This window comes from Thunnus maccoyii, chromosome 12 (genome assembly GCF_910596095.1).
Source record: "Thunnus maccoyii chromosome 12, fThuMac1.1, whole genome shotgun sequence".
Lineage (NCBI taxonomy): Eukaryota > Metazoa > Chordata > Actinopteri > Scombriformes > Scombridae > Thunnus > Thunnus maccoyii.
Genome location: NC_056544.1, coordinates 21,250,312 through 21,277,292, shown reverse-complemented (window position 1 = coordinate 21,277,292; position 26,981 = coordinate 21,250,312). Strand labels below are relative to the sequence as shown.

The 26,981-nt window shown below is 38.9% G+C and overlaps 1 protein-coding gene across 2 annotated transcripts in view; it reads left to right on the top strand.

Annotated features, from left to right (window-relative positions):
• The window catches only part of myo9b (myosin IXb), a 31,098-nt gene extending 4,612 nt beyond the window's left edge, over positions 1-26,486 (top strand). The window contains exons 3-40 of one of the 2 annotated variants that reach the window (XM_042428988.1): positions 3,272-3,366; positions 5,034-5,096; positions 5,482-5,581; positions 6,402-6,502; positions 8,296-8,419; positions 8,785-8,874; positions 9,104-9,220; positions 9,425-9,559; positions 10,062-10,183; positions 11,352-11,493; positions 11,829-12,018; positions 12,258-12,333; positions 12,839-12,931; positions 13,047-13,086; positions 13,289-13,411; positions 13,822-13,902; positions 14,015-14,125; positions 14,281-14,403; positions 14,833-14,982; positions 15,291-15,436; positions 16,559-16,915; positions 17,058-17,139; positions 18,557-18,663; positions 18,797-18,879; positions 19,355-19,539; positions 19,684-19,791; positions 20,105-20,275; positions 20,376-20,417; positions 20,500-20,611; positions 20,714-20,787; positions 20,909-21,101; positions 21,947-22,075; positions 22,499-22,604; positions 22,789-22,920; positions 23,098-23,221; positions 24,268-24,368; positions 24,464-24,585; positions 25,326-26,486. In XM_042428988.1, coding sequence (XP_042284922.1) covers positions 3,272-3,366; positions 5,034-5,096; positions 5,482-5,581; positions 6,402-6,502; positions 8,296-8,419; positions 8,785-8,874; positions 9,104-9,220; positions 9,425-9,559; positions 10,062-10,183; positions 11,352-11,493; positions 11,829-12,018; positions 12,258-12,333; positions 12,839-12,931; positions 13,047-13,086; positions 13,289-13,411; positions 13,822-13,902; positions 14,015-14,125; positions 14,281-14,403; positions 14,833-14,982; positions 15,291-15,436; positions 16,559-16,915; positions 17,058-17,139; positions 18,557-18,663; positions 18,797-18,879; positions 19,355-19,539; positions 19,684-19,791; positions 20,105-20,275; positions 20,376-20,417; positions 20,500-20,611; positions 20,714-20,787; positions 20,909-21,101; positions 21,947-22,075; positions 22,499-22,604; positions 22,789-22,920; positions 23,098-23,221; positions 24,268-24,368; positions 24,464-24,585; positions 25,326-25,621 — 4,746 coding nt within the window. In that variant the 3' untranslated portion in view covers positions 25,622-26,486. Of the gene's footprint in view, positions 1-3,271; positions 3,367-5,033; positions 5,097-5,481; positions 5,582-6,401; positions 6,503-8,295; positions 8,420-8,784; positions 8,875-9,103; positions 9,221-9,424; positions 9,560-10,061; positions 10,184-11,351; positions 11,494-11,828; positions 12,019-12,257; positions 12,334-12,838; positions 12,932-13,046; positions 13,087-13,288; positions 13,412-13,821; positions 13,903-14,014; positions 14,126-14,280; positions 14,404-14,832; positions 14,983-15,290; positions 15,437-16,558; positions 16,916-17,057; positions 17,140-18,556; positions 18,664-18,796; positions 18,880-19,354; positions 19,540-19,683; positions 19,792-20,104; positions 20,276-20,375; positions 20,418-20,499; positions 20,612-20,713; positions 20,788-20,908; positions 21,102-21,946; positions 22,076-22,498; positions 22,605-22,788; positions 22,921-23,097; positions 23,222-24,267; positions 24,369-24,463; positions 24,598-25,325 lie in introns of both variants that reach the window. The other variant, XM_042428989.1, reaches the window with a different exon arrangement.
• The last annotated feature ends 495 nt before the right edge of the window (positions 26,487-26,981 follow it).

Below are 26,981 nucleotides of genomic sequence, written 5' to 3'. Positions count from 1 at the left end.
ACTATTTAGGGCACAACGGGTGTTTCCTTTGCAGCCTCAATTACCCCATAATCCATTGTGCATCAGTCAGTTGTGGCTCAGGCAGTTCTCTGCAATTCACAAAGTCGGGAAATATCACATGGTTACATAATTTCAGTGGTTATTGAACACTGGGGAATGTATCATATGAACTAGACCAGTGTTCCCCAAGCTGAGGATGGAGTCCCTTCCCACCTCTGAGGGGTTGAGACAATTTACAGAATAGGAAAACAATGGAAAAAAGCATGTAATCTACAAAAAAATGTCAAATTTTATTTTCAGATGTTCCTTTAAGGTCTCTAAAAATATTCAAATATAAAAATCACTCTTTGGGTGACCCGGTCATGAGCAAACAGTGATGATGGGTCAAATCATCAGACGTTGTTTTGTTTTAAAGGGTCACAAGCCAAAAAGTTAAGGAACCAATAAACGAGATGAATGAAAGTGTCAATGCAATGTAAATAATTGTCCAGGGTGACATTTTTATTAAATAGTGTGTTTTGTCCAACCAACAAAACCCCAAAATATTCAATTCACAATGATATATTTTTTTAAAAAGCAACAACAAATCCTCATATTTAAGAAGCTAGAAACAGAGAATCTCCTAACAAATCATCAGATGTTTAGTTTGGTACATTCTTTGCCAGCTGTGCTTCATGTGTCACAGCTCATACTATCAACTCCGGTATTGTCACGTTTGTCCCAGTTTACCTCTGGTATTCACCACTTTGTTGGCAGTCTTTTAAGGGCGAATTCCTGGTGATGAACTTGGATTTTTTTTTTTTTTTGACTTGGTCTGCAAGTCTGCCTGAACGCATTGTTGGTTTTGATAACTGTAAGGGAGGAGGAGCAAGTTCTCCCTAGCCTATACATCCAGCCCCTAACACCTGTTTCCCTCTCTCTCCACATACCTTCTTCACTTTTTTTTCTCCACATTCCTTTAATCTTTATTTCCTGAGCGTCCAGCTTTTGATTGGTCTGATTAACAATGAAAGCCATGCATATCTGAAGAATCTGTCTTTTTATTTACAGAGGTGCACTGAGCAGGAACATACCAGTGATTCAATGCTTTACCTGCCACTGTATGATCAGTACAGTATTTAAGTCTAACACATTGTCTGCGGCATTGCTTTAGCCTGTTAAGACACGACCCTCAGCATAGCTCACAATGGAATGAAGAAGAATGATAACCCCCAGATGCTGATATGAGCTCGGTTTTGATTTTTTTTTTCCTTTTTCCCTGGAGAAAGGTTACGACATGGGAAGTAGAAGCTGATCCAGAGTCAACAGCAGCTAATGAGTGATTATAATCCTCTATGTGTCATTTTATCCCCATGACTTTGCCTAGGTGGAGTCTGTTTTGTTATTGATAGTGAACCTTAGATACTGTCTCCAGTATGTCTCAGAATAACAAACTATTTAACTGTGTCCTGGCAGGGATGTAATGATTATTTTCATAATCAACTATTCTGTTAGTTTCTTTTTGATTAATGATGTTTTTCAGAATGACATTTCAAAAGTCGTAGTTCATCTAACAACAGTTTGAAAACTAAAAATATTCAATTTACAAATATTTGAATCAAAAGAAATTGGTAACCAGCTCTCATTATTGTTGTCTTTACCTGATAGATGACTTGAATGGGTTAATCAATTATTAAACTGCGGTAGTTGACAGTTTTTTTGTTTGATTAACAGTTAAACCGTTTATAGCTCCTTCCCCGCAGCTGGTACATTTCCTGTTCATTGAATGTAGTGGAGTAGCTGTGGTTTTCTGGATTTAATGCTTTTTAATGCTTGATCCTGCAGCAGAAAAAAACAGTTTCCCACCGAAATGTGAACACTGACACTACACAGAAAAAGAGGAACTGTGCCTTAAGTGTCAGTATGGGGAAAAGAAAAATGAAACTGCTCTGTGTTTATTTAGGAACGCTATTGTCAAATGAACAAAAGACAACTTGATGGCGCATTTATTTTAAATGCTTGTGGCCAGTGAACCATGAACATAATAGATGTGAGTTTCCTGGTTTAACTGCATTACTGAATAAAACACTGAGAATGCGCTACAGTCACTGGAGTAAGCCAGGTGGACTGGAATATGAATTCATAATTCTCAGCTCATAATGATTATGTCAGTGATAATTCAAAACATATAAAAAAAAAACAATCAAAACATCACCACCCCAAACATAGCTTATAGTTTCAGATCTATGCCGTTATGCAGTTTATTTATATTACAATGGATCAAATAACTACATGTAAACCCGCTGTACACTAACAGCAAGACAAAGTTAGCAACTAGCTGGTGAACTTAGTGGAACAAATATCTGGCACTAAAGAGCCAGATATTTCCCTTAGGAGTTGGTGGAGACCAAAACAGAGCAAGAAGAGGGTGAATATTGTTCAGGCGGACATAAACACAGCTCCAAATGTTGGATCTGGTGGTCTGGTGGATGTGTGAATAGACAACTAACACAGTATGTGTGTGTGTGTTTACTCCAAGTGGACAAAAAAGTCAGTCAACACTGCTTTAGTATCTTCACATTACTTAAAGGTGCAGTGTGTAGGATTTAGTGGCATCTAGCAGTGAGGTTGCAGATTACAACCAACTGAATACACCTCCCGCTCCAAGCATGTAGGAGAACCTACGGTGGCCGCAAAACTTGTGAAAAACACCAAAGGCCCTCTCTAGAACCAGTGTTTGGTTTGTCCATTCTGCGCTGCTGTAGAAACATGGCGGTACAACATGGCAGCCTCCGTGGAAGAGGATCCGCTCCCTATGTAGATATAAATGGCTCATTCTAAGGTGGCGAAAGCACCACGATTCTTATTTTCAAGTGATTATACACTAATTAAAACAATACTCATGGATACTATATTCAATTTCTGCAAAGTCCATTCTGGTAGATGCCACTAAATTCAACACACTGCACCTTTAAGTCAGTGAGAAAGCAGCTACAAATAGTGTTCATATAGTCTCTTTTGTCTTATACTGAATCATTATCATATTTTGTGGCAGGCTACAAGCATGAAAGTCACTGTGGATTCACTTGACCAACTTGATCTTCACTGTTACATAAAGTTGCTAACAGAAACAGTTTCCTGCCAGCCACAAACCGGAGTGATTTATTGCATAGCTTCTCTGTGCTGTAAACATTTACAATGTTTTAGTCTGGGTGCCAATGTCTGTGACGAACATGCCGACAAATTTGGCTGTTTATTTTAGTGAAAACTAATGTTCCTGTGTTTTAAACAGGCCTTTGGCAACGCAAAGACTGCAGAGAATAACAATTCCAGTCGCTTTGGGAAGTTCATCCAGCTCAACTACCTGGAGAGTGGTGTCATCAGAGGGTGAGCTGTCAGAAAGTTTAAATGATACCCAAATGAACATTGAAATAGGTTTTTCTTACCATAATTATTCCTCCTGTTCACACTGTAAATGATGGGGCCAAAATCCACAAGCCTCCCTCTGTGTAAAAATGTATGTAAAAGTTTATCTGAAGCTAATATGAAGCTTCAGCTGTCAGTAGTCAAATCAATGAGATATATTTCAACTTTACAGTCTTTTTAGTGCCAAAGTTCCTCTTTTTGTTGCTATGCTTCCAAGGCAGCTCAACAGGGAAACACAAAGAGGAAATTTGATGCTAAAAGACTGTAAATGTGGCAGATATCCGCTTGATATGACTAACTCAGACTGCTGACTGTGGACACACTGTGGATTACATTGAAAAAGCATTTGAAGGGTGTCTTTTAATAGCCAGTACAGGAGGAATGATTACAGTGAGGAAACCTCTTTCAGTGTTAATATGGACACCTGACTGTTGTTTTAAGACATGCTTCAAAAATTGTGAATCTGTCCTTTAAGGCTCTTGGAGCACTATAGACAGCATCTTTAAGAGAGTTTCTTTGGTTGAAATATTTGTGTTGTTTAAAGGGGACCTATTATGCTTTTCCATATTTTCAGTCATATATATAATGTTACAATGTCGGATGTTCATATTAAATGTGGCCAAAGTGTCAAATAACAAGATAAATGTATGTAGAAGTAATGTATGTAGTAATGTAAATGTATGTGAGCAAAAAGCACTGGCTTCAGACTGCTCTGAACACTCAATTTCCAGTGTTTTTTTCTACTTTAAGCCCGAGCTGACATCAGCTCATGATGGATTTCTCTATATGGTCATCTGCTCCACACACAGCGTGCAAGATCACTGCTCCGCTCTGCTAACATTATGGCATTTCTCCATTGTTTTAGGAGTGGTTACACTGAGCCATGACTCAAGTCGAGCTGGCACACTGTGGCTGGCACCCTTTTAGCATTACACAGCATGGCAAAGTAAAAAAGTTGTTTACCTGTTGGAGTGTGCTGGTCGTCTGCAGCACATCATCAAACATCATCATAACTGTGGTTGTTTCTGGTTGAACTATTCCTCCCTGCATTATTTCTAACTGATTGGCTGAACAAATAGCTCCAAATATGTCCATATGTTGTTGTGTCAACCAGTTTTAACACCACTAATGAAGCTCTGCCAATTTGGTGAGGTTTAATTTCCTGTAATTTCTTCATAATAAAAGTCTCCAGTTATTTAGTCATTTAAAAGCTTTAATATGACGCAGTGAAGCAGGAAATGTTGGGTTTGCATCGGTGGTAACTTTACACAACTCTGATACGTGCTGCCCCTCGGCAGGCTAAAGGAAAGCTAGCCAATCAGAACAGAGTGGGCTTATCGGGAGGGGGGCCTTAAAGAGACAGGAGCTAAGACTGCATGCTAAGAGACAGAGGCTGAACCGAGGGGCTGCATAAAGGGCCAGTATAAGATAAATAAGAAGTCTTTTGAACTGTCTATCATGCAAAGCTACTGTAGTGGAGTCCCAGAATAAAAATGTAGAGCTGGAAATTAGCATAGTAGGTCCCCTTTAACAGTTTGTTTTTCTTTCTTGTTGTATGTTGTTGTGTTGGAAAACACACTAAAGCTTTACAGGTTTTGTTGACATTTTTTTCTTGTGTCTGTCTGTAGGGCAGTTATCGAGAAGTACCTACTTGAAAAATGCCGGCTGGTCTCCAGAGATAAGAAAGAGAGGTATGAGAGAAACCAAATCAGATGGCATCTTGAATCCTCATCAAATCTGTTCAGTAAATTGTTAGATTTTGTTTTTAACCTATATTTATTCAGGTGAACTCCATGAGAATAAGATTTGTTTTGCAAGAATTACTCTCCTGAATACAGGAGAGTAATCCTTTACATTTACGTTTTAGTATTTTAATAGTTATTTATACCTGAACCCTGACCTCTAGTTTAAGCCAGTAAAAGCGGACCACATTCAAAACATTTGGGAGTATCAATGTAACCGAGCCACCTTTACAGCTCCCTGTGCAGTGAAATGTTGAGTAAATAACACAGCTGAGATGAAACTTGCGTGAGCCCTGATTGACTGTATCTGCACTCTCTGACCTCTGACTCTCAGGAACTACCACGTGTTCTACTATCTGCTGGTGGGAGCGTCAAAAGAAGAGCAGGAGGAGTTTCATCTTTTACAGCCACAAGACTATCTCTACCTCAAGCAGGTACCTTTGATCTTCACACTTTACAGCAGCAGCAATATAGAAAGGGGGGGGGGGCAGGGGTTATATATGATGTCATTTGATGTTATCAAATGGGGAAAACCAGTGGTAAATGTTTCACAGAAGCAGACCCACAATGTATCGAAACTTCTCAACTCTAAACAATGCATTGTAGTGAATGAACAGACACTCCCATAAATCTGTGAAACTGCTCTTAAACTTGCTTGCTTTCCCAGCTTTTAAATCATTGTATTATGTTGGGTTTCCTGTTTTCTTTTCATTTCATGTCTTTTGAAAATGCTTTTCTGTGACTGAACCCTGATGTGGACAAACATGATAAGTCTGGTCTGTGTCTGGTTTCAAGCAATCTCTGGTGTATTTTGTTTGTGTGTGACAATACAATGGACCAACCACCATAACTGTCCTTATCGTTCTCCAGTTTATGACCTATTGTCCCTTACTTTGTTTTTATAGCTCCTCGTTATTAATGAAGGATGCATTGTAGACACAACTATTGTTCACAACCAACTACTCCTATGTCTTTGTAATTACTGTGATTAGACACTATGAATTATATAGAGGAAGTTTTTGTGCTTAGTCAGTTGCTGCATAATTTGCTGTCAGTCACTGAGCAGTAAAACTGTCCAATAAAGGAGTTACCAAAATGAAATACAGGTGTGAACACAACCATGGAAATGTAACACAGTTTTAGTGAATCTTATGTCCACAATGTTTATAAAGTGTGGATTGTTATGATTGAAAGCCTGCTATCCCCTCCTCGTAAACAACTTTTCTTTCCATATCTCTTGTGATTGTTCTATAGGAAGACCTTCTCTTAGAGGATGAGGAGAAACTTGGGCAGGAGTACAAAAGGCTCCATCAAGCCATGGAGATGGTTGGCTTCCTGGCCTCCACCAAGAAACAGTATGTATGGTTTTGTTAATGAACAACACAGCTGAAATACTGCAAGCCTGCATCAAACTAACATACTTTTTCTTAGCAAAATGCACCAGAAGAAATAATGGATCACTATAACTTTCTGTCTACAATGTAAAAAGGTTACTTGGGAAATGTGCAGTAAGACTTCTTTGTTCAATAATTAATTTTCTTACTTAAATTTAAGCACCAGATATTCAGGACACAGCTAAGGACACAGCTGTAAATGCCAGAAGTTTAAAACAGCCTCAGGAACATTTCCTATTATTTTTTAACCAGAAGGGTAAAGAAAGCCTCTAGTTACAGAAATATTTGCTGCAAATGATCCAGCAACATTTCACTCTACTTCTCAGTCCAACAGCTTTACCAATGTTTACAGTGACGTTGCACAGTTCCCAGTTAATGTAGGTGTAACCATCTAAAAACCGTGGAGGTAGGCGAGGTAGTGTGTAATTTGAACACTGTCGAAGAGTTTCTGCTTTCTATACTGTTGTCAGGTGCAGGTCACAGCTTGTCAAGTCAAGCAGGCGAAAAATGCAGCGCTCATGTCAGCAAGTGCCTGACAGCCTCGGGACACAGCGTACACATAAAAGTGCTAGAAGCATAGTTGTAACCTGTTGAGGTTGTTTCCCTCGGTGAATAACCACACTGAAGTCAGTTACTGTTAATGTAAATTGATCCACAGAGCACTTTACTGTAAGAAACATTAAAATCTGTGTATAAATGCCTTTTTTTCTCTCATAAACAGTTGAATCATACATTCCTAAACAAACAACCCTGGGGCAGTTACAGGAATCCAGTGGAGAATTGGGTGTGCACAAAGTGAAGTGCATGAAAATGAAAGTAAAGATAAATACTGAGCTAAAGTAAAGCTTTAGTGATTCATTATACTACCTCGTCTTCAGCTCGTATGGTCCTCTTCACTGCAGAGTGCTACAGGTTGGAGCTTTAGGACGGCCGCATTAGTGAACTTGCATGTACAGCTTGTCTTTTTGGCTTTGTTGCCTAATGTAGCTGATATGTCAATATAGAAAAACATAATGTTAATATCAACAGCTAATAGCTTCTACTAGATGTGTTTGCTAGAAGGGAACACTGATATGCATCAATACACCTACTGTATTTTTAGCCTAACAGACCGGTTGTTAGTTGTCTACAAATGCCAACTAAGTTTCAACTCTACTTCAGGCTAATACTGACATACTGTTAAAGTTTTACATAGGTTGAAATTAGCAGAAAAGGAGATGTTAATGAGATACCAGAAGATACAAATGTCAGTATATATACATATGTAAGCTTGAGAAGAATTACCATTCACTGACAAATAAGTGAGACAGGGTTTAATTTAAGTCTAATTTGAGGGGCAAACAGTAATCCAAATATGAAATATCCAATTTGTTGTTGAAATGGACATTCTTGACCAAAACCTTTCACAGAATATACAAAACTCCACAATGCAATAAAAATGCAGAATATGTATGCATTTCAGGCAGAAATGAATGGGGATTCATTGTTTTGTTGTCTACCTAACAGATCCAAATACTTCAACACAAAATCAGTCAGATGTATCAGTGATAAAAAGATTAATTCACAGTCAAAAACAACCACGTTTTAATGAAGGAGGTGAGATGGCCCAGTTAGACACTCAGAGCTGCAGTCAGCTGTTCATATCATCTGTTATTCTATCTAGAAGAGGATCTCCATTATGGCTGCCAGATGTTTTATGCCACTTAAAAGCCACTTTATATTTGCCATCTGTTTGTGTGTCTGTGTCTGTGTAGCATATTTTCAGTCCTCTCTGCCATCTTGCACCTGGGAAATGTGACGTACACTCAGTCAGAGGACACTGAAGTCCTGGAGGTTGGACCTGCTGAAGTCTTGTCCACATTGTCTGACCTGCTCAAGGTACATTCCTAAAGTGAAACGCTTGATTACGTACGCTAAGTGATGACATACTACACACTGCTAAATCATCATCTGGATTTACTAGCTTCCAGTTGATTTCTAGTTCATCAAAACCCTGTAGTTAGGATTTGTGCTTCATCCTCCCTACAGACATGAAATGACAGCAACTTAAAAAATATCTCACTCAGTAAGCCCTGAGAGATAAACTGCGTCATCACTGCACCTAAAATAGCTCTCTGTATTTTTTTTAAAAAAACAAACATGTTTCAACCTGTTCTGTTTGTCAGACTATTGTCAGATTTTTGTGTGGGTAATTATGTTTTACAGTACTGAGGAATTGTTGTGAGAGTTTCTGTTCTTTCCAGGTAAAAAAGGAGCAGCTGGTGAAGGCTTTGACCAAGAAGAGAGTAGTGACTGCCAAAGACACAGTAGTTTCACAGTACACACTACAAGAGGTACAAAGTTTTTATTTATTTAAGTTAAGTTTGAATAAGTGTTAAACTGTCAGTGAGCCCCCAGCAATTGTTGAATTGTCAAATTGTATTTTTATTAATCCTAATTAAATGTTAACCTGTTTCATTTAAGAAAAATATGACTCAGGTACAGTTGTGTTAGGTATTGTGGTCTTGTTGTTCTTAAAGGTCAAGATTATTGTCATTTTGTTTGATGTTTCTGTGCGTTCAGGCCACCACAGTGCGAGACTCCATGGCAAAGACTTTGTACAGTGCTCTGTTTGACTGGATCATCCTTCACATCAACCATGCTCTACTCAATAGACGAGACATGGAGGAGTCAGTTTCTGTGAGTCACATGATGCAATTAAGGGTTACGCTGATCTCAAAGTCTGCAAAATCCCAGACCCACTGGGAAAACAATATATTCAAATATAACAAATCATCATCCATCCAGTGTTTAGTACATTATTCTGCAAAAACACAATAAATTACCACTTTTTCAATACACTGCTTTTTCCACTAAAGCGTCTCATTGCTGTTTTGTTTTTAGTGTTTGTCCATCGGTATCTTGGATATGTTTGGATTTGAGAACCTCCAGACAAACAGTTTTGAGCAGCTGTGCATCAACTACACCAACGAGAAACTGCAGTATTACATCAACCAGCACATCTTCAAGCTTGAGCAAGTAGGTGTAATATTTTCACTATTTTTAATTTGTCATTACATTTGTGGTTGTTAGTATTCATTCTTTATTTGGTCTCGACATGCCCGGCACTTTTTATTGAATGTCCTGTTGCCTTTGTTGCCTGTGCATACAGTCACCATGGTGCCTGCAAGTCCTGGAAAAATCTTAAAATATATGAAATAATGTTATCAGAGTTCAGCGCCTTACATGGCCTTGCAGAAATGTACATTGTAGTGCTAGACCACTTAAAGTAATGTTTAGACCACTTAAAGTAATGTTTCTTGGTGCTTTTACTTGTTTTTATTTGTATTATTCATTATTTTGCAACTGGCACTAAGGACACTTACTCGTGCTATGTTACCTGTTTGTTCTGTAACTTTCTCTTTGTTCTAATATGTTCTGTTTTACCATTGCAAGTCCATCTCTGCCTTGATGCTACAGAGACAAATTGACTCACATGTACTTTACCTGATTATGTGATTGTGACATAAATGTATTCCAGGAAGACTATGTGGCCGAGGGCATCACCTGGCAAAACATCAGCTACACTGACAACGCTGGCTGCATTCAGCTGATCAGCGAGAAAACAACCGGACTCTTTGACCTGCTGGATGAGGAGAGCAAGTAGGTGAACTTTTCTTGTAACATGGATGGTGTTACTGCTGGGATTTCTTATACCAAACGTTTGATAGTAATATCGTACAGGTCAAAGAAATCAAGACTTTCACTAAAGATATCTAAATAGAAGTTAATGAATATTTCACGGCTTCCAGTGTAGCCAACAGATATCCAGATAACGGATATCTGGGCGAAGACTTCCTCTTCCGTGCGCCGCTCATTGTTTACAGTCCAATTTGCAACTTGAGACACAAGAATGGAGTTGGAGATGAGACAAGATGTCTACGACCAGATTGTTTCACAAGTAGTCAGTTTACACTCAGTTAACATTTTAAAACCAAACTAACATCGATAATTCTTGTAGGTCAAGACGACATTTTGGTCAATGCGTTCCGCCTATTTCCCTTCCCGCACGGACTGTTTACCTGCACGTAACCAAAGCACGTTCCTGTAGAAACCGCCAGAAGGGAAACAGAAACCAGAACACTTCTGACCCCAAAATCTTGTCCCTTGCCTACAGATTCTGCACTCATATGAAGATATCTGTTTATAAAGATGAGTGAGAAGCTAGTCAGTCTGGCAAAGAGAAATACTTCTTTTTGATGAACAAGAAATGTCAAAACATTATTACAGCAGCAGATCAGTAACCACAAGAAATCAAGCTGAACTCTGTTCTGCTGGATTTCAACCTCTGGATTCTAGCTGTTCATTTGGTTCAGGAAATATGCTAAAAAAATTAAAAAAAATAGGGTCTAAGAGTCTGGCCTGGAATTATAGCTACATTTCCAGTTAAATAACAACAAAACTAGACTTTCTAGACGTAGGGTTATCAAAGTGATTGTATTTTTTCTGTGATGTTGATACAGCTTTAATAAACACAACTGCATGAATGATCATTTGTAAAGGTAATGTCAAACAAAACCTCCTATTGATAAAAAGAAAAAAACACTTAAACAGCTCTATTTGGACAGCAGTATAGTGTATCATAATAACATCATATAATATCACCTTATAATTATTTTTCAATGATTATAAGAAGTTGATGTTGAATTATTGCCCATCCGGTGTTTTCTACCTCCAGTTGACTGATAAAGTCATTTCCCTTGACGTTGACTTGGTTTTATTTTCTTTCCCAACCATCATCTATTGAAATTAATATTCTGTGTATCTTCAGCCTTCCTCAGGCGACAGATGAAACCCTGTTGGACAAGTTGAGGCAGCAGCATCAGGACAACCCATTCTTTGTACCCACGACAGACAAAGAGCCAACGTTTGTTATTCAGCACTTTGCTGGGAGGGTTAAATATCTCATCAAGGTGAAGTTATATCCTCACACCACAAACATCCCTGTTCTACAAAGTAAATTATAATTTCCCTACATGCATTTTAACATGTAATCATTCAGTTTGACCACTGTAACATAGATTGGGTCCGCAGTAACCTTGTGAGATAAGCCGGCTTGGGAAAATCTGTGTTATCTTAGTGAATGATTAATGCAGCTCCGTCGCCTATGACGACTGCGGTTGTACTGTGAAGTTTGTGTTTGTGAATACATGCAATCAATGTAGAGTGTCACAGATTCCCTCTTGTGTACATACAGCAGGTATAAAAGGATGCAGCATATTTATCACAATTTGTCTAATTTTTCTAGGATTTCCAAGAGAAAAACACAGAGCACATGCGTCCTGAAGTCATATCACTTCTCCGGAGCAGCGAGCGGGCATTCCTACATCACCTGGTCGCGTCCAGTCCTGAAGCACTGTTTCGATGGGGCGTCCTCCGAGCCACCATCCGCATCGTCACAGTATTCAAGAGCATGGGACGCAGGCGTGCAGAATTGTGTAGGTAGCTCTAGTCGCTAGTTGAGCTGAATTTCCAGCTGCAAACAGCAGCTAAAATAAGTCCCTCTGTAGGTCAGTCCTCAAAACATAAAAAAACTTTGGTTGCTGGACAGTTTATCAAGAATTACATGTTTGTTTAACTTTTTCTAAATGGTTCACTTAGCTTCTATCTCGATTTTCTTCTTTTGAGCAATGTTCTTATGATTATACACAGCTGACTTGTTTTACTGTCACTGCAGTCGCTGCCAGACGTGCCTCCCGCAAGTCCCTCAAAGACATGAAACAGCACAGCAGTCCTTTGAAGAGACTTTCTAGGTACATACACTCCACTGCTACATTCATACTGGATTTTCCAGCACACCACACATGTCTCTCCTTCTCTTTAAGATGATTTTCGTCTGATAGAATCAGACAATCCTCCGTGGGTTCTTGATACAGACATACAGAAGCATTTTCTGATTTAGAGCATGAAACATAGAACAGGAGCCTCTAACATCAGCCTCAGGTTAACAGCTGTAGCCGTCAACCAGTCAGGTTACATTACATTTACACAAAACAGGCAAAAAATAATGCATTAAAAGTACAAATCACTGTTTTTTTTTCCTTTATTCATTTTTTTTTTCATCATTTATTTATTCTTAGTTAGTCCCTTGATAGAAGGCATAGAAACACACTTCTGGTGTCAGTCCGTCACAGGACAAGAAGAGATACACAGACATGTAAAAAATCATGTACATAAATATTATTACCTTAACATGCGCTTGACTCACTGTAAATATGCACTAATTAATGCTTGAAGTAAAAAATACCTCATTTACAGCCACAGCATGACACTGGATTTCTCCTTCGATCGCTCTGACGAGCATCCTCTGGATGTATTTGAAGACATCTTTACCAACTTTGAAAAGAGAAAGTAAGTAGACCGTATGGACTGATTTTTATACATTATGATTCACTTTTTTTGTAACATGTTGTATTTCCAGCGCTGTGTGTTGCGTTGAACCTCATTTTGTTTGTATTTTCTGCAGGAAAAACAAAGGCGGTCGACAGAAGCAACTCATTCCAAAGGTTAAGTGTTACTAAGTGATGCAGTGTTGATGAACTTTATTTGTTATGACAAGTCAAAAGCTGCACATCATCATCATTGTATATCTTATAATTCATTCTGTTCATTCATTCTTCAGTTCGTCCATCTATCATCCATATAACCATCCAAAAATCCTTCTGTTTTTAGTCAGAAAACTCACAGACTTTATATTTTATCCATCAGAATCTCATAGATTTGCGCTCACTCAAACATGTTGTGGGTCTCGCCGCACACGACCGAACCAGCAAATCCATCCCTCACCCTCTCCAGAGGACGAAGCCTCCAACAATTAGCGTTCAGTTTCAGGTTTGTCTGCTCTGTTCCTCTGCTGACTATTTATTGTTCTGTTTCAAGTCACAATCATGGCATAATGTGACTTACATGTACTGTATGTGTTAAGAGAGAGGGTTTTTTTTTTTTTTTAAATGCCATCCCAAAATTAGAGATCCATCTTTTAATCTTTTGAGTTATGGGCAGAATTTTCTAACTTAGCCATACAGTCTCAGGTATCTGTGTCCTGCTAAAAATACACGCAAGCACCTCTCAAAAAATCCCAAATTATCACTTTTATGGTGGAAACCAGTGCTGATTTTTTTATTTGTTTATTTATTTGGATCCCCATTAGCTGTTACCAGCACAACAGCCCTTCCTGGGGTCCATAGATGCCAACATCTACGATTTAACATCAACCATCACTGTACTTATGTGTCTCACAGGCGTCACTTCGGAAGCTGATGGACACAATTGAAACGGCAGAGCCTTCCTTTATTATCTGTCTGCGCTCCAATCCTGAAAAGGTAATATCATCTGTGAATCTATAACATCACCCTTGTAAATTTAGTCCTACATGTTGCTCTGTTGGATAACACAGTTCATCAACTAGGTTTTTTTTTGTTTGTTTTTTTGCAGAAGGAGCTACACTTTGATGATGAACTTCTGCTTCAGCAAATCAAGTACACAGGTTTACTGCAGGTGGTTACAATGATGAAGTCTGGTTACGGTGCCAAGTACACATTTAAGGTGAGCCATCAATTGAGAATAATGTCATATTTTTTGAACGTATATAAATATTCCACTTTACTGTAGATTCAAGGAATTACAATTAAACTAACTTCTATGCTTGTCCATGAGAAGAAAGTTAATTTTCAATTCTGTTACTTTTCTCTTGATGGCAGGAATTTGTAGAGAACTTCAGAATGTTGCTTCCAAAAGGAGCGACTGCGACTCCGGCACACATAACTGAACTGTTTAAGAGGATGGACCTGGATAAGACCACCTACCAAATAGGAAAAACTAAGGTAAATACTCTTTATCATATCAGTACTTTATTACTATCATAAATCACCGTGATCCCATTGATCAAAATAGTCAGAGGATGAAAGAAGCAACCTCACTTTACTGTGCTGCATGTACCCATTTTTCTGTAATGTGTTTTGGGAAAAAATCATCCAACATATGACATTTAGACATTTTGCGAATATTTGTGTCTCTTGAAGTAAGATGCTTTATTGTCGCCCATGGGAGAACATGTCATGAATCATTGAATGCTGTCTCTTACTATAAACAAGACACGGCAGATTCCATGCATACATAAAGTCGTAAAAGCTCCTAAACGTCACATAAAGAATAATGAATGTACTAAAATGCAAAAGAGAATACACAGTACAAATGTGCCTCGTGCTTTCATCACATCTCATGCGTCGTATGCCGCCCTTTCATCTACTCAGGTGTTCCTCAAGGAAAAGGAGAGGAAACTGCTCCAAGACACTCATAACAAGGAAGTGATGCGTCACATCATCACCCTGCAGCGCTGGTTCCGTGCCTGTCATTTAAGGTTACACTTCCTGCAAAAAAAAGATGCCACCATGATCATACAGGTACAATTTATATTTTAAAATGCTGTGGAATTAAAAAAAACACTCCTCCCATCACAGGTTGTCACAGACGTGGTAGATACTGTAACATCATTAACAATCCACCCACACATATAAACTTAACTAGTTAAATGTCTAGCAAGGCCTCAGACTCTCTCACTCGAATCCTCTGCATCTCTAACCTTCAACTTTGAGGGAGACATTCAGTTCTCTTGGCTTGTCTGCTCAGTGTCCCTGTTTATAATTTAAAAGAGCAATTAAAAGAAACATGATAGATGACTAAAGCTGATAAAGGATTTCTGGTATTTCAGAGGAACTGGCGTGAGTTTTATGAGAAACAAAACCGAGCAGCAACAGTGATCCAGACGGCATGGCGGAGCTCACTGAAGAAGTCAAAACACCAAAATGAAATGGAGGATGAAGAGGAGACGCCCGACACCCGACCTGGACGAGACAGGTACGCTACCAAAACTGTTCATATTGTAGGAGCACCAGCTGCTCCAGTTAAAGAAAAATATCACTTTAGTAGAGTTTAACTTGCTTGCAAATTTATTATTTTAGAATAGAAGCCTCCCCTGCATTGTATTACCGGAGGTTCACAGATAAACCATCTGAATATGTTAAGTGTTTGTACTTAATCTGTAAATATTGGATCCATGTTCCTGAATAACGAGTCATTGTGCAGTGTGGAAGTGTGTTATCTCCGTCCAAAACCACACAGTTTGACTGAATGTTTATTTAAAATAACCACATGAGATGATGCACTTGTCTTTTTGGCATTTTGCCTTTATTTACGAGTCAGCGTAGCAAGACAGGAAACAAGGGAACAGAGACGAGTGTGACGTGTAACAAAGGTCCCTCGGCTGGGAATCAAATCGTAGACAATGGGTTTATATGGTATGTGCCTTAATCAACAGGCCACCCGGACAACCCATAAGGAACATTTTCATATTATTTGGTAAATAAAAAAATCATAGACTTGTCACAGAATTTATGAGCCTTTTTTCAAATCTTTCACATCATGCTGACTCATGAATTTCAAGTCATGGCTCTGTAAATTAATACTGCACAACCAAATAAGGCCGATATCGAATTTGTGTGTTAAGAAAAATCAGATTTTGGTATAAAACCCAGAATTTCTGGTGCATCGTCAGGTTTGTGTTCATGTGTTCATACATCAGCCTTTTATACCTGCAAAAAACAGGGAGAAAACCTCAGTCAAAACATCTGTGATAGGTTTCCCTTAAAATGTGTTATTAAAGAATTGTGTACTAAACAGGACATTTTACAGTTAAGAAATAATAATTGCTCCCTGGTGGACAAATAATGTACTGGAGAAACTTTCAAAATGACCTCAAATATACTTTTGATATTTCTGTTCTACAATTTGAGTCAACATATATGCCAATACCAATATATCTGTGATTATGGTTCTGCCTAGTAGCGTAAACTTGGTAATTGCTGTAGGTAACCCTTGTTCAGTTCATATGTATGTGCATTTTCAATAAAAATCTCATTATAGCATTAGGATTCACAGTCGCGGTGATCCCAGTCTGATTTAATGGTTCTTGTATAACAGCTTGACCAAAAGAGAGTTGAAGAGGCAGGACAAAGTGGAGCACAGCCCCAACAGGACCCAGCAGCTAGACCCAGTCAACGGCCAGTCTGCACAGAGGTCCAGGAGCAGGGAGAAACGAGAGGGCAGGGGATCCCCTCCCCCTCTGAATAGACCCCTCTCCCTTCCTCTGGACTCTAAATTTGTTAGCGATGATAGCCCCACCAGCCCCGTAAAGAGCAGCTCCCTGCAGCGCTACAAAGATGGGGACATCAAGGAGAAGGCCGAGAGGTGGAGGGAAAGAATAAGCGAGGGCGAACCAACAGACGAATCAAGTCCAGAAGTACGGCGACGAAGAGACATGCGGAAAGATGAATATCAGTACGTATTCGATTTCTGGTTTCATCAGACATCCTAAACTCATAAAAATGTTTCTCCGCAAATGTTGAAGCCCCGCTTATATGACCCTGACAGTAGCCTACCATAGTCCACAGCTCTGCTCTTATTTTCCTCTGCAACACAGGCGCAAAGGGAAGTCCATGTCTGCTGATGAACTGTCCAAAATCAGCTCATCAGGTTCTGATAGCTCACCTTCTATGAATGAGGTAACCTTTTTCATTTTGTTATTACATAATCCATAAAGTTGCACCTTCAACTAAAACCCTCAAATCAAGTTTTTATTGGTATCTTTTTTTTGAACAATAAATTGTTGGCATTGGCTTTTTAAAGTACTGTAGATGTGTGTAGTGTAAGCTGACAAACACATGAATGGAGGCTCCTGTACACATAAGTCAAACAAGGCCTCTCATTCAATGCCTCATCACTTTCCCTGGCTCAATTAGGTCAGGGTGCGTTTCCGTAAGCAGCCCAAACGCAAACGGCGCTTAGCCTACGCCCGCAGCGGGTTGGTGATTAACTTTGGGGGCTCCAAGGAGAGCGAGTACTGGAGCTTTCCACTGCCTCCCATCAGCCCAATGAAGAGCCTGAAGAGCTCGGCCAGTAGCGTGGACATCCGGGCCCTCAAATCCCAGGTCAAGGTACTGACCAAAGGGACGATTTTGACCGACAATGATTCTGCTCTGCATGCAGGCCTTGCATGTTTATGTCCCAAACAGATTTAAGGCTGCAGTGTTTTGGGACTTCTCATTTCTGCTCTGCATCCCAGGACAATGTGAGAATGAGCCGTCCCAGTTTCCACAAGCTCATTTGTGATCTTTCTTGTACCAAATGAGCTGCAACTCAGTGAATATAGTTCAGTCAATTTATTTGATGTCAGTGTGTTTTGGTCACATCAACATTAGAACTAGGGGATATGATCATTGTGACTCTGAGTCAATTTTAGTTAATTGGTTCTTTTACGTATCATTTTAGAGCACATGCACACCAAAAACTAATTATGAATCTGATTTAAGCAATTATTATTAGATTTTTGTACAGGCATTTGTCAGCTTTAGTAGATCATAAACAAACCTTAATCATATGTTCATAAGGTTATAGCAGAAATCACAGTACTTTAAATAACATAAACAGCACTGGAATATTGTTTACTCACAAAAATCATACTACCATTACACAGAGCCTATCACATCTAATAATGAACTTATAAACATGGGAAATATAATTGAAAACATTTGTTAATTCTTACTAACCTGCAGGTATGAATAAAACATAGGTGTAGGTTGATAAGCATAGCAACGGTGTTATTATTACTGTTATATGAACTCATTTTGCTCATACTGATTAAAGCAAAAAAGTTCAAAGTTAGGGTGGCGGCAAGCTTTGCATGAAAGATAAAATGGTGAAGGGGCTACTGCCATTTTATCGTGTTCATGTTGTCTGGTGGCGGGAGAGCTGTGGGATACTTTTGGAAGAGACGGGTGTGGTCGCTGAAGGTGGGATATGGTGGGGAAAAAGGACTAAATCTTGTACTTGGGATATCAGAACAACAATTTGGTTTTCTCATAAAAGTTTGCTCATTCACAGGTTTTATACTAGCATATTCATGTCTTAATACTGTTGCAGTTACCAGCAGAACATGATGGGTCGAGGTTTAGCCTTCCACCCAGACGCACCAACGAGGAGTCAGGACAACAGGGATCAAACCGATCACCACTCACAACCCCTGAGAGGTAAAATCAATAATTCACAACAAAATTATCTAAAGGTTTTGATTTCCCACAATCAAGCTTATTATTAACATTACGTACTTTTTTTTTTGATGTGTTGCTGCATGGAATTTATACAGATTGTCTTTTTCTACAGGATTTGGTTTCTCAGTAGATTCCTGAAGAAGCGAGGACCTAAATATTCCCCGAACAATGACCCATCTCCGTCAGATAAATCTGGTAAACCAAAAGTTTAAAAAGCGAATTCCCCAAATATGTAACCCAAGTGTATTTGCTTGTACAGTGCAAACATTTTAGATATAAACATCAGTGCACTTTCCACAGAAGCAGCAGGGAAGTATTATGAACAGAACATGAATTATTTGAGGTCAAGGTCTAAAGAAAAGAGGAAACAATGAACATGATACAGCTTTCTGTAGGGAAATTAATTTTTTATGATGTTGGTGTTTATTTACTGAACCACACAAGTGAGAGTCACAGTTTACCATCCTTCATCACTTCTTCTCTTTACTGCCATCTGGAGGATATTTGCAGCAACTGGTGTGAAACCTAAAAGGTCTTAATAACATGGCTACATTATTTCTTTGGGTTTAAAAAATAAAAATAAAAAATAACCTTTACATCACCAGTAGAAACAGTAGATAACACTATTTAAACAGATTATTAATTCAGTCTCTCCTTCGGTCGCCTGCAGTCGTCTTGCCCAGCTACACCCCACATCCCTACCACATGCCAGAGCAGACCAGTGGGAGGGACAATCGCAACCCCACCATTCGAATCAGCCGGGCCACACGGGCCCTGGAGTCGAACGCATCTCTGGACCGTGAGATCACGGACCCCAAAGAGCTGCGAAACCTGGACGAATTCCTCGGCAATCAGGTGAGAACATCACCAGAGGAGGAGGAGGAGATAAGGATTTCTAACAGTCGTGTTTTATTTGTAGCATTTCTAAATTTTACACATAGCCATTGCTGTTAGTTGTTTGCATTGTAGATATCATAATTTCCTCACCTTTGTCCTCAGGTGAATGATCTGCAATCAAGAATAAAAGAGCTTTCACCAACAGAGAACATCTTCCTCTCAGCCACCATGCAGTTCAGAGAGACCATTAAAAGCATGTACTCTCTCCAGGTCAGTTCAGTGTCCTTTTCTGTACAAGCACATAATAAAAAGTTTCATCTAGTGGGCGAGAAAATAGGGGAAAGTCTTGTTCACCTTTTTCTAGCACATCTCTATCATTCCTGATAATTAAAGGGACAATTTTGATATACTTGTTGACTGACCTTCTACTATTAATTCATCTCTGTGAGCAAGTTCATTTTGCTTTATTTCATGTTGAAATCACTTATCATATGTCTACTACTAATTGTCTTACAAACAAGCAAAACGTACTTGAAGGTAAAATCACTCATTTTACTTTCCTCGCACACTTTCTTACCAACAGAAGCCCCAAATCGGCTACAAAGATCTGATGAAGGGCTACCGTAACAAAGTGAACACACTAGCAAGCCCCACACAGAAGACTGAAGTGTCGCTGGTGGTCAACCTGTTCCAGTCTGTGCTGGATGGATTCATTAGGGGCGAGATAAAACGAGCGGAGTATGAACCAGTCAAGGTAAATTTGAGCCTTTTAGTCCATTATCAGGTGCTAAAGTACTCTCAGAGTATAAACACTTCACATCACTGATTCATGTTTCGTCTCTGGCTTCTTTTAGGCTCCCAAGTCGACAAAGAAGAGAAGGAAAAAGGACAAATGTGTAAGCTGAATATCTTTATCTATACTTTGCAGTTTCCTCATTATAAATTTTGGTAAATCACCTGTACATGTTGTCTCTACAGCCTGATGGTCCTCTGGATCACCTGTTCAGCACATACCAGGTGAACATTATGCAGTCATGTGACTTGTGTGGCTCCTACATCTGGGGAATGGAGAAAGCCTACATGTGCAGTGGTGAGTCTAGAGAACTACGAAACCATCAGATGTAATTGCATTTAAAAAAAACTACAAGGAGACCGTGGTGAATCTTCTCTTTTTCCTCTGTGTTCATTCTAGCTTGCAAGCTAATATGTCACAAGAAATGCCTCACCAAGATCATCACAGATTGCTCAACACGGTGCGCCAGACTGGTAGGAACTGACACATACTCCTATAAATACTATAATGTTTGAATAACACTCAAAACAAACACAACTTCTCAAGACTCTCTGCCCATCACATGTATGCTCTCCTTGTTTTTCTGTTTGATAGGATGACAGCGTACCAGGCTCCCTTCACTTTGGGGTGCAGGTGTGTGTCCTCACCAGTAAAGCCAATCCCGTGCCCAAGGTGGTGGAGTTGTTGCTGATGCACGTGGAGCTAAACGGCCTTTACACAGAAGGCATTTACCGCAAGTCGGGCTCCACCTGTCGAGCGAGGGAACTCCACCAAATTCTGGAGACTAGTAAGAAATTCTTTGCACACGTTGAAAATTGTAAAATGCACAAGATTGTCGAAGTAACATAACTAATCCAGTCGGCTACCGTCCACTTGACACATAAATGTTCCACATGACATGATGTACAGTATATTAATTGGTTTGAATTGTGTGAAACAAAGACGGGAACAATTAAGGAGTTTTTTGCACAGTTTAAAGGGTGGATTTAAAGTTGGAAATAATTACATTATCTACCAGGAAGACACCAGGCGTGTCTTTCAAGGCTCAAACATTTTACACGCATCACTTGAGAACATCTCAGTGAATTTTTTATTTCCCAAATTCTCTTTTTTTTTGTCTTTGTCAGTTGAATCTCCTCTGTTAATTTGCTTGTTTGCTAATTTATTTTTATATTTATTTCATATAGTTCGAGCTCACAACAAAAGGGTCCCAGGGAGTTTTCTTGTAAACAAACAAAAGTTAAATTTAAGTTATGTGTTACACACCAAAACACATCGTGTGTATCCTTGGGGTCTAACAAAAGTGTTGAATGCATTTCCTCTTCATGAAACAAGTTTTAAATCCTGCATTGTTTACATGCATGTTTACAAGCCTTTGCTGGCACACTGCTGTGTTTCTTGGCACATTACAGTCACCTGTAGATCAGTGGAATTGTGTGACTGACAAACAAAACAGGGACCCACTCATAAATACACAGTTCATAGTGCTACAGGGTACCTTTAACTTAAAACTAAGAAAATATGATATCTTGCATAATGTACATTTTTTTAATAGTTTGAAGGAAGGATCCTGAAATTCCAGACTGTAAAATAATGTAAAGAAAATGTGTGTGTTGTGTCTTGTGGCATTAGATCCTGAGGGAGCATGTTTGGAGAACTACCCGATCCACACCATCACAGGTCTGGTTAAACGTTGGCTCAGAGAACTGCCTGACCCCCTCATGACCTTCTCCCTTTACAGTGACTTTCTGCATGCCGTGGGTAAGTAAATATTGATACTATTTTTACTGTAGAATACAAATCAGACAGGTCTGGTGAGCACGTATATATGTTTCCAGCGAGGCCTTGTTTTGTATTTGCTCAAGTACATTCCTGATGTTGTTTATCGTGTTAGAATAATAGATAATGATTCACACAAACAGAATTGGTGGATTAGATACGTTATCTTACATGGCAAACTTAATGAAGCTGTGTATCTCGTTAATGATTAGAGGGAAACTCTAATAGATGTTCCTTTGTTTCATAAAGTACAATAAACATTGTAACATACTGGTAGAGCTGTAAAACCAGTCTGCTAGTGTGGAAGTTAGTGCCTGTTTCTTTAATTTTAAATGTGAAATCATTAAAGAGCTTGATATGGATGTTAACCAAAATGTATTGATCTCCATGTTTGTTCTTCACCAGAGCTTCCAGAGAAATCTGAGAGAATAAGGGCTGTATACCAAAAGGTTGATGAACTTCCTCCTGCCAATTACAACACACTGGAACGCCTCATCTTTCACCTCGTCAAGTAGGGGGATTTATTTATTTCCTTGTTCTCTTGACTCTACATTACAACACTGCATTAGCTAATGTGTTCTGTGGTGCCAAAATAAAATGATTTCTTTTTATATTGAGGGTTGCAAAGATTTTGATAAGTTGTGTGTTTCTGTGTGTAATAACTCATGTGAGATCTTGATCTTTTGTCTTTATAGGGTCGCAAAGGAAGAAAACCACAACAAGATGTCCCCAAGCTCTCTTGCGATCGTGTTTGCCCCCTGCATCCTGCGCTCTCCTGATGCTAATGACCCCTTCCTCGGTATGAAGGACGTGTCCAAGACTACAATGTGAGTCATCACACATCTCTAACTCTTCACTTTTTTTTGACTAGAAGTACATTTTATTTCATAACTTTAGCTGCAATAGCCCCATTTCAAAATATGAGGTCTACACTTTATGTATGGTCATAGATATAGATTTTATGGGGGTGTACGCATATTAAGCATTGATCCTGTTGTCTGCAGGTGTGTGGAGATCCTGATCTCTGAGCAGATGAGGCGCTACACAGAGAAGATGCAGAATATCCAGGAGCTGGAATACGCAGAAGCATTGGCTGTCAATCAGCTCAAACTGAGGAGACAAAACACGGTGAGATGAATGAGGTCAAAGGCAAATGCATCAGGAAAGAAAACCTAAGTCAAGCAGATTATGTCAGCATATTGAAAAGTTTGTCAATCTGGCTGGAATACTGCAAGGATGTTAAATGCATCAAGACAGTACAGACCATGCCAAGGGAAAAGGACACTAACTGTCAGAAACATATATTAAATTCACTGTCAAAGGCTTTCCTGATTGTCTCAACTCTTCTCTTTCGATACTGTGTAACTTTATATAAGTCTGAGAAAAGTAACATCCTCTTTATTCCTTACAAATACAGAGAGATGGACAATATAATCCAGACTCTGCAGCTGTCACCCAGTGTTTAGTACTCAGTTTAAACTAAGAAAAACTCCATATTAATGTTTAACTTTTTGGCATCTGAATGACCAGATAGCAAATAATTTAAAATATTGTTTAACCTCTTAACATCAGGTGACCTGCTTAAGCAAGTTGTAAGTGGCTTAGCATCACGCAGTAATGAATAAAAGCAATTGGCACGATTTGGCCACTTGGAGGCGTTTTGGAGACATTCAGGGACACCAGTGACACCACAAACTACAAACTCTGGTCTGGAATTTTATACTGGTGTGGTTGACAAGATGTAGAAGGTACGAGGTGACATGTCTGCATAGTTCTGGCATAAAGAATGTCCTAGTTATTGTTTTTCAAATATGACTCATTATAGACGAGGACCAAAAACTTTTTTTTTTTTTTTTTTTAGCAATATTTGAATTGATGTAGTTTTGGTTGAGTTTTAGCCACATGTTAAACATTTCCAGCACATTTCCAGAAACTAGAAGATGTTACCTTTCAAATGAAGCTTAATACATGCATCTTGGCCTTACAGTTCCTCTGTTATAAGCTTTTCCATTTTGGTATGCCAAATAGGCAAAAATTCAAAAAAAAGGGATGGATGTTAAGAGGCTATGATGACCACAATCTTTCTGAAAGAATGTATTACAGTTGCTAAAGAATATCTTTTGTTTTGAATGACACACATCTGACCACAAACTACTTCTCTGATCTCTGTGCAGGTTGTTGAGAAACCTTCAGAGCTGGAGGTTCCCAAGCAAATAGATTCTGATGAAACAGAGATGACCCTCATTGAGAGGATCAAATCCATCAAGCAAGAAAAGTGAGCTTGAATCTTTACAGGATAAGTACTGTGTTCATTACATTTAAAATCACAGGAGTTTGAATGATAATACCTTTTTGTTTTCTTGTCTTTAGGGTGGACTTGGCCTGCAGGTTACCTGACCTGGAGCAGGAAAACTCTGACAATGAAAACCTGGACTCGTCATCATCTATGAGCACAGAGAGCCTAGAAGACCGTTTGAGCCTGGACTCGGAAGGTCAGTAGAGAGGTACGGTAATCTCACCTTCCTCTAGCTTTAAGAAGACAAGTCTCTGTTAAACGTGATGCGATGAGGTTGTTTTTTATATTCCACCAGATCATGATAGTTTCTGTCTGTTTGTGTGTAGAAAATATATTGAGAGTATACAACAGGTCATCTGAACACATCTAAATGCAAACGTTTATACCTGTTCTGATTGGTCACACTCGAAGGCCGTCATAGCCTCCTCCTCCTCCTCCTGGCTGCATCACAATGGCTCTGTAATCTCTCTCCAAAAACTCTCTTGTGTGTTTGCATGTCTTTGTAGCCTTGAAGCAATAATGAGTCTCTTCTCAAAAGCATTTATGGCAAAAAATGACAAAAGAAAAGAGAACCTGAGAGAGAAGTTCAGACCCTGCCTTTCTTTCACACCATGACAAACTTGGCCAAAAAGTGGCAAGTCATTGTCGGGTTGTCTGTTTCAGAGGGTCATAAAAATTGTCATACACAGACCCTCCGACTTAGAAAAGGTGTGGGAGCAGGGGGCTTTGGACACACTGATAAGCACTACATTGAAGCGTATGGAGGCCCTGTAGACCATGTGCTCTCATTATAATAACAGATTCTATTCATAACAAGTTCCTTTTGCTCACAGTTTCCATAAATGAAACTAACCAACATGAGAACTTGTGGTTTGCAGTGTGTGTACTACAAGCTTGTACCAAATATGTTGACTAATCAGATGTTTCTAATACCAGGAAAGGTGACCATGCGATTGAAAAACCAGAACCAGAAGCCCGCCTGCCCGCAAAAACCTCCTGACTTGGCACAGAGAGTCAGAAGTCTTATGTCTCAGGCAGGTGGCGAGTTCACATCAACCGAATTCCTGCCAGGAGATACAGATGTGACCCAATCCATGTGCTTCATGCCCAGCGAAGACAACGACCTAAACTCCTCTACAACCGACAAGCCACAGCTCACCAGCAAGACTACCAACGGGAGCTTTGACGACTTGGACATTCCTTACATAGATGAGGATGAAGATCTAACCTGAGCGTAAAACCACAAGTTGTAATAATTGGAATATCCTCAATTATGTGTTAATAGAAGACTTGTGTTATGGCAAAAAAAAAAACTGTGCAATTTGTTTTATAGACTTTTCCATTTCAGTGCTGCTATGGAAATACAGTAAGTGCGTTGGGAATGTATATGTATTTAATGGGAGATCATGCAGACTGTTCCTTCACGGTCTTTATACCAGATCTGGAGAACCAACAGTTGTGACTACTCGGCATCTTTATATCAATACACTGTATGTTATTTTTAAACACTGTACATTAAATGTTTTATAAAGCTAGTTATTTTTTGATCAGTCCTGTGAAGCTGTGTGACAAGTCGTGTCTCATCTATGGAGAAAAACAAGACAACATGATGAGGAGCAATTGAGAATACAAGTGTCTCCTTTACTAATAGGCATTATTCTGAGCTCAACCGCTATGGTACTAATGGGAGTTTATGTGGTTTATTGAGGGGGGAAAAAAATGTCTTGTAACTGTATCAGAAAATTCTAGCATTGTAAATACAGCAATTCTCCATTGTACAGAGAGATATTGCATCTTGAGCTCATATGGAGTATATTGTTGTAAATCTGTTATTCTGTTATTTCATTTTACTGCTGTGACTGACCACTGATTCAGTGTACCTGTTTAGGAAATGGTCATATTGCTGCCTTTTTAGATTGACTGAAAATATTTCCCTCTGTCACTTTTCTTGGTGTTGCAAAGCTGTGCAGTTTCACCAAGTTCATTTTTGTCTATACACGTAGGGTGTTGTTTTTGAATATGCATGCCTGTATATTTTATAAGGGAAAGGGATGATGCATATTGGGTTGGATGTCCTAATAAACTGACCATTTTCAATTGTCTCTTGCTGGGAAAACTAACATTAATAACAGACAGTGACGAAACTTGTAAAATTACTGGTTTGACAGAAAAAGTTTTATAACAATATTAGGCATATTTTGATTTTAAAAACTTTTACATGCCCTTGTTTGTACAGTAAGACAAAGAATGCTTATGAAATTGCTCAAAATATATAGAAAGTGAAAGACTGAATAGATACCTATCAGTTATTTTTTATAATATATATACAAAGAGCCAGTTTGTAAGAGTATATTGCACATTGAGTTTACACCTATCGTATGAAATGTGCTATATAAATAAACTTGACTATCTTGATATTTTAAAATACTATCTTACATTGCAGTCAATGAATTTTATGTAGAACACTTAACACTTAAAATACTTATTTTTTTTAGATGAGGCAAGGAAGATTTCTGAGGAAATTTACTGTAACAACTGGGTAATTTGAGTAATTTCATTGATGGTGCAACAGGAACCAGTTCCCTTTTGTTT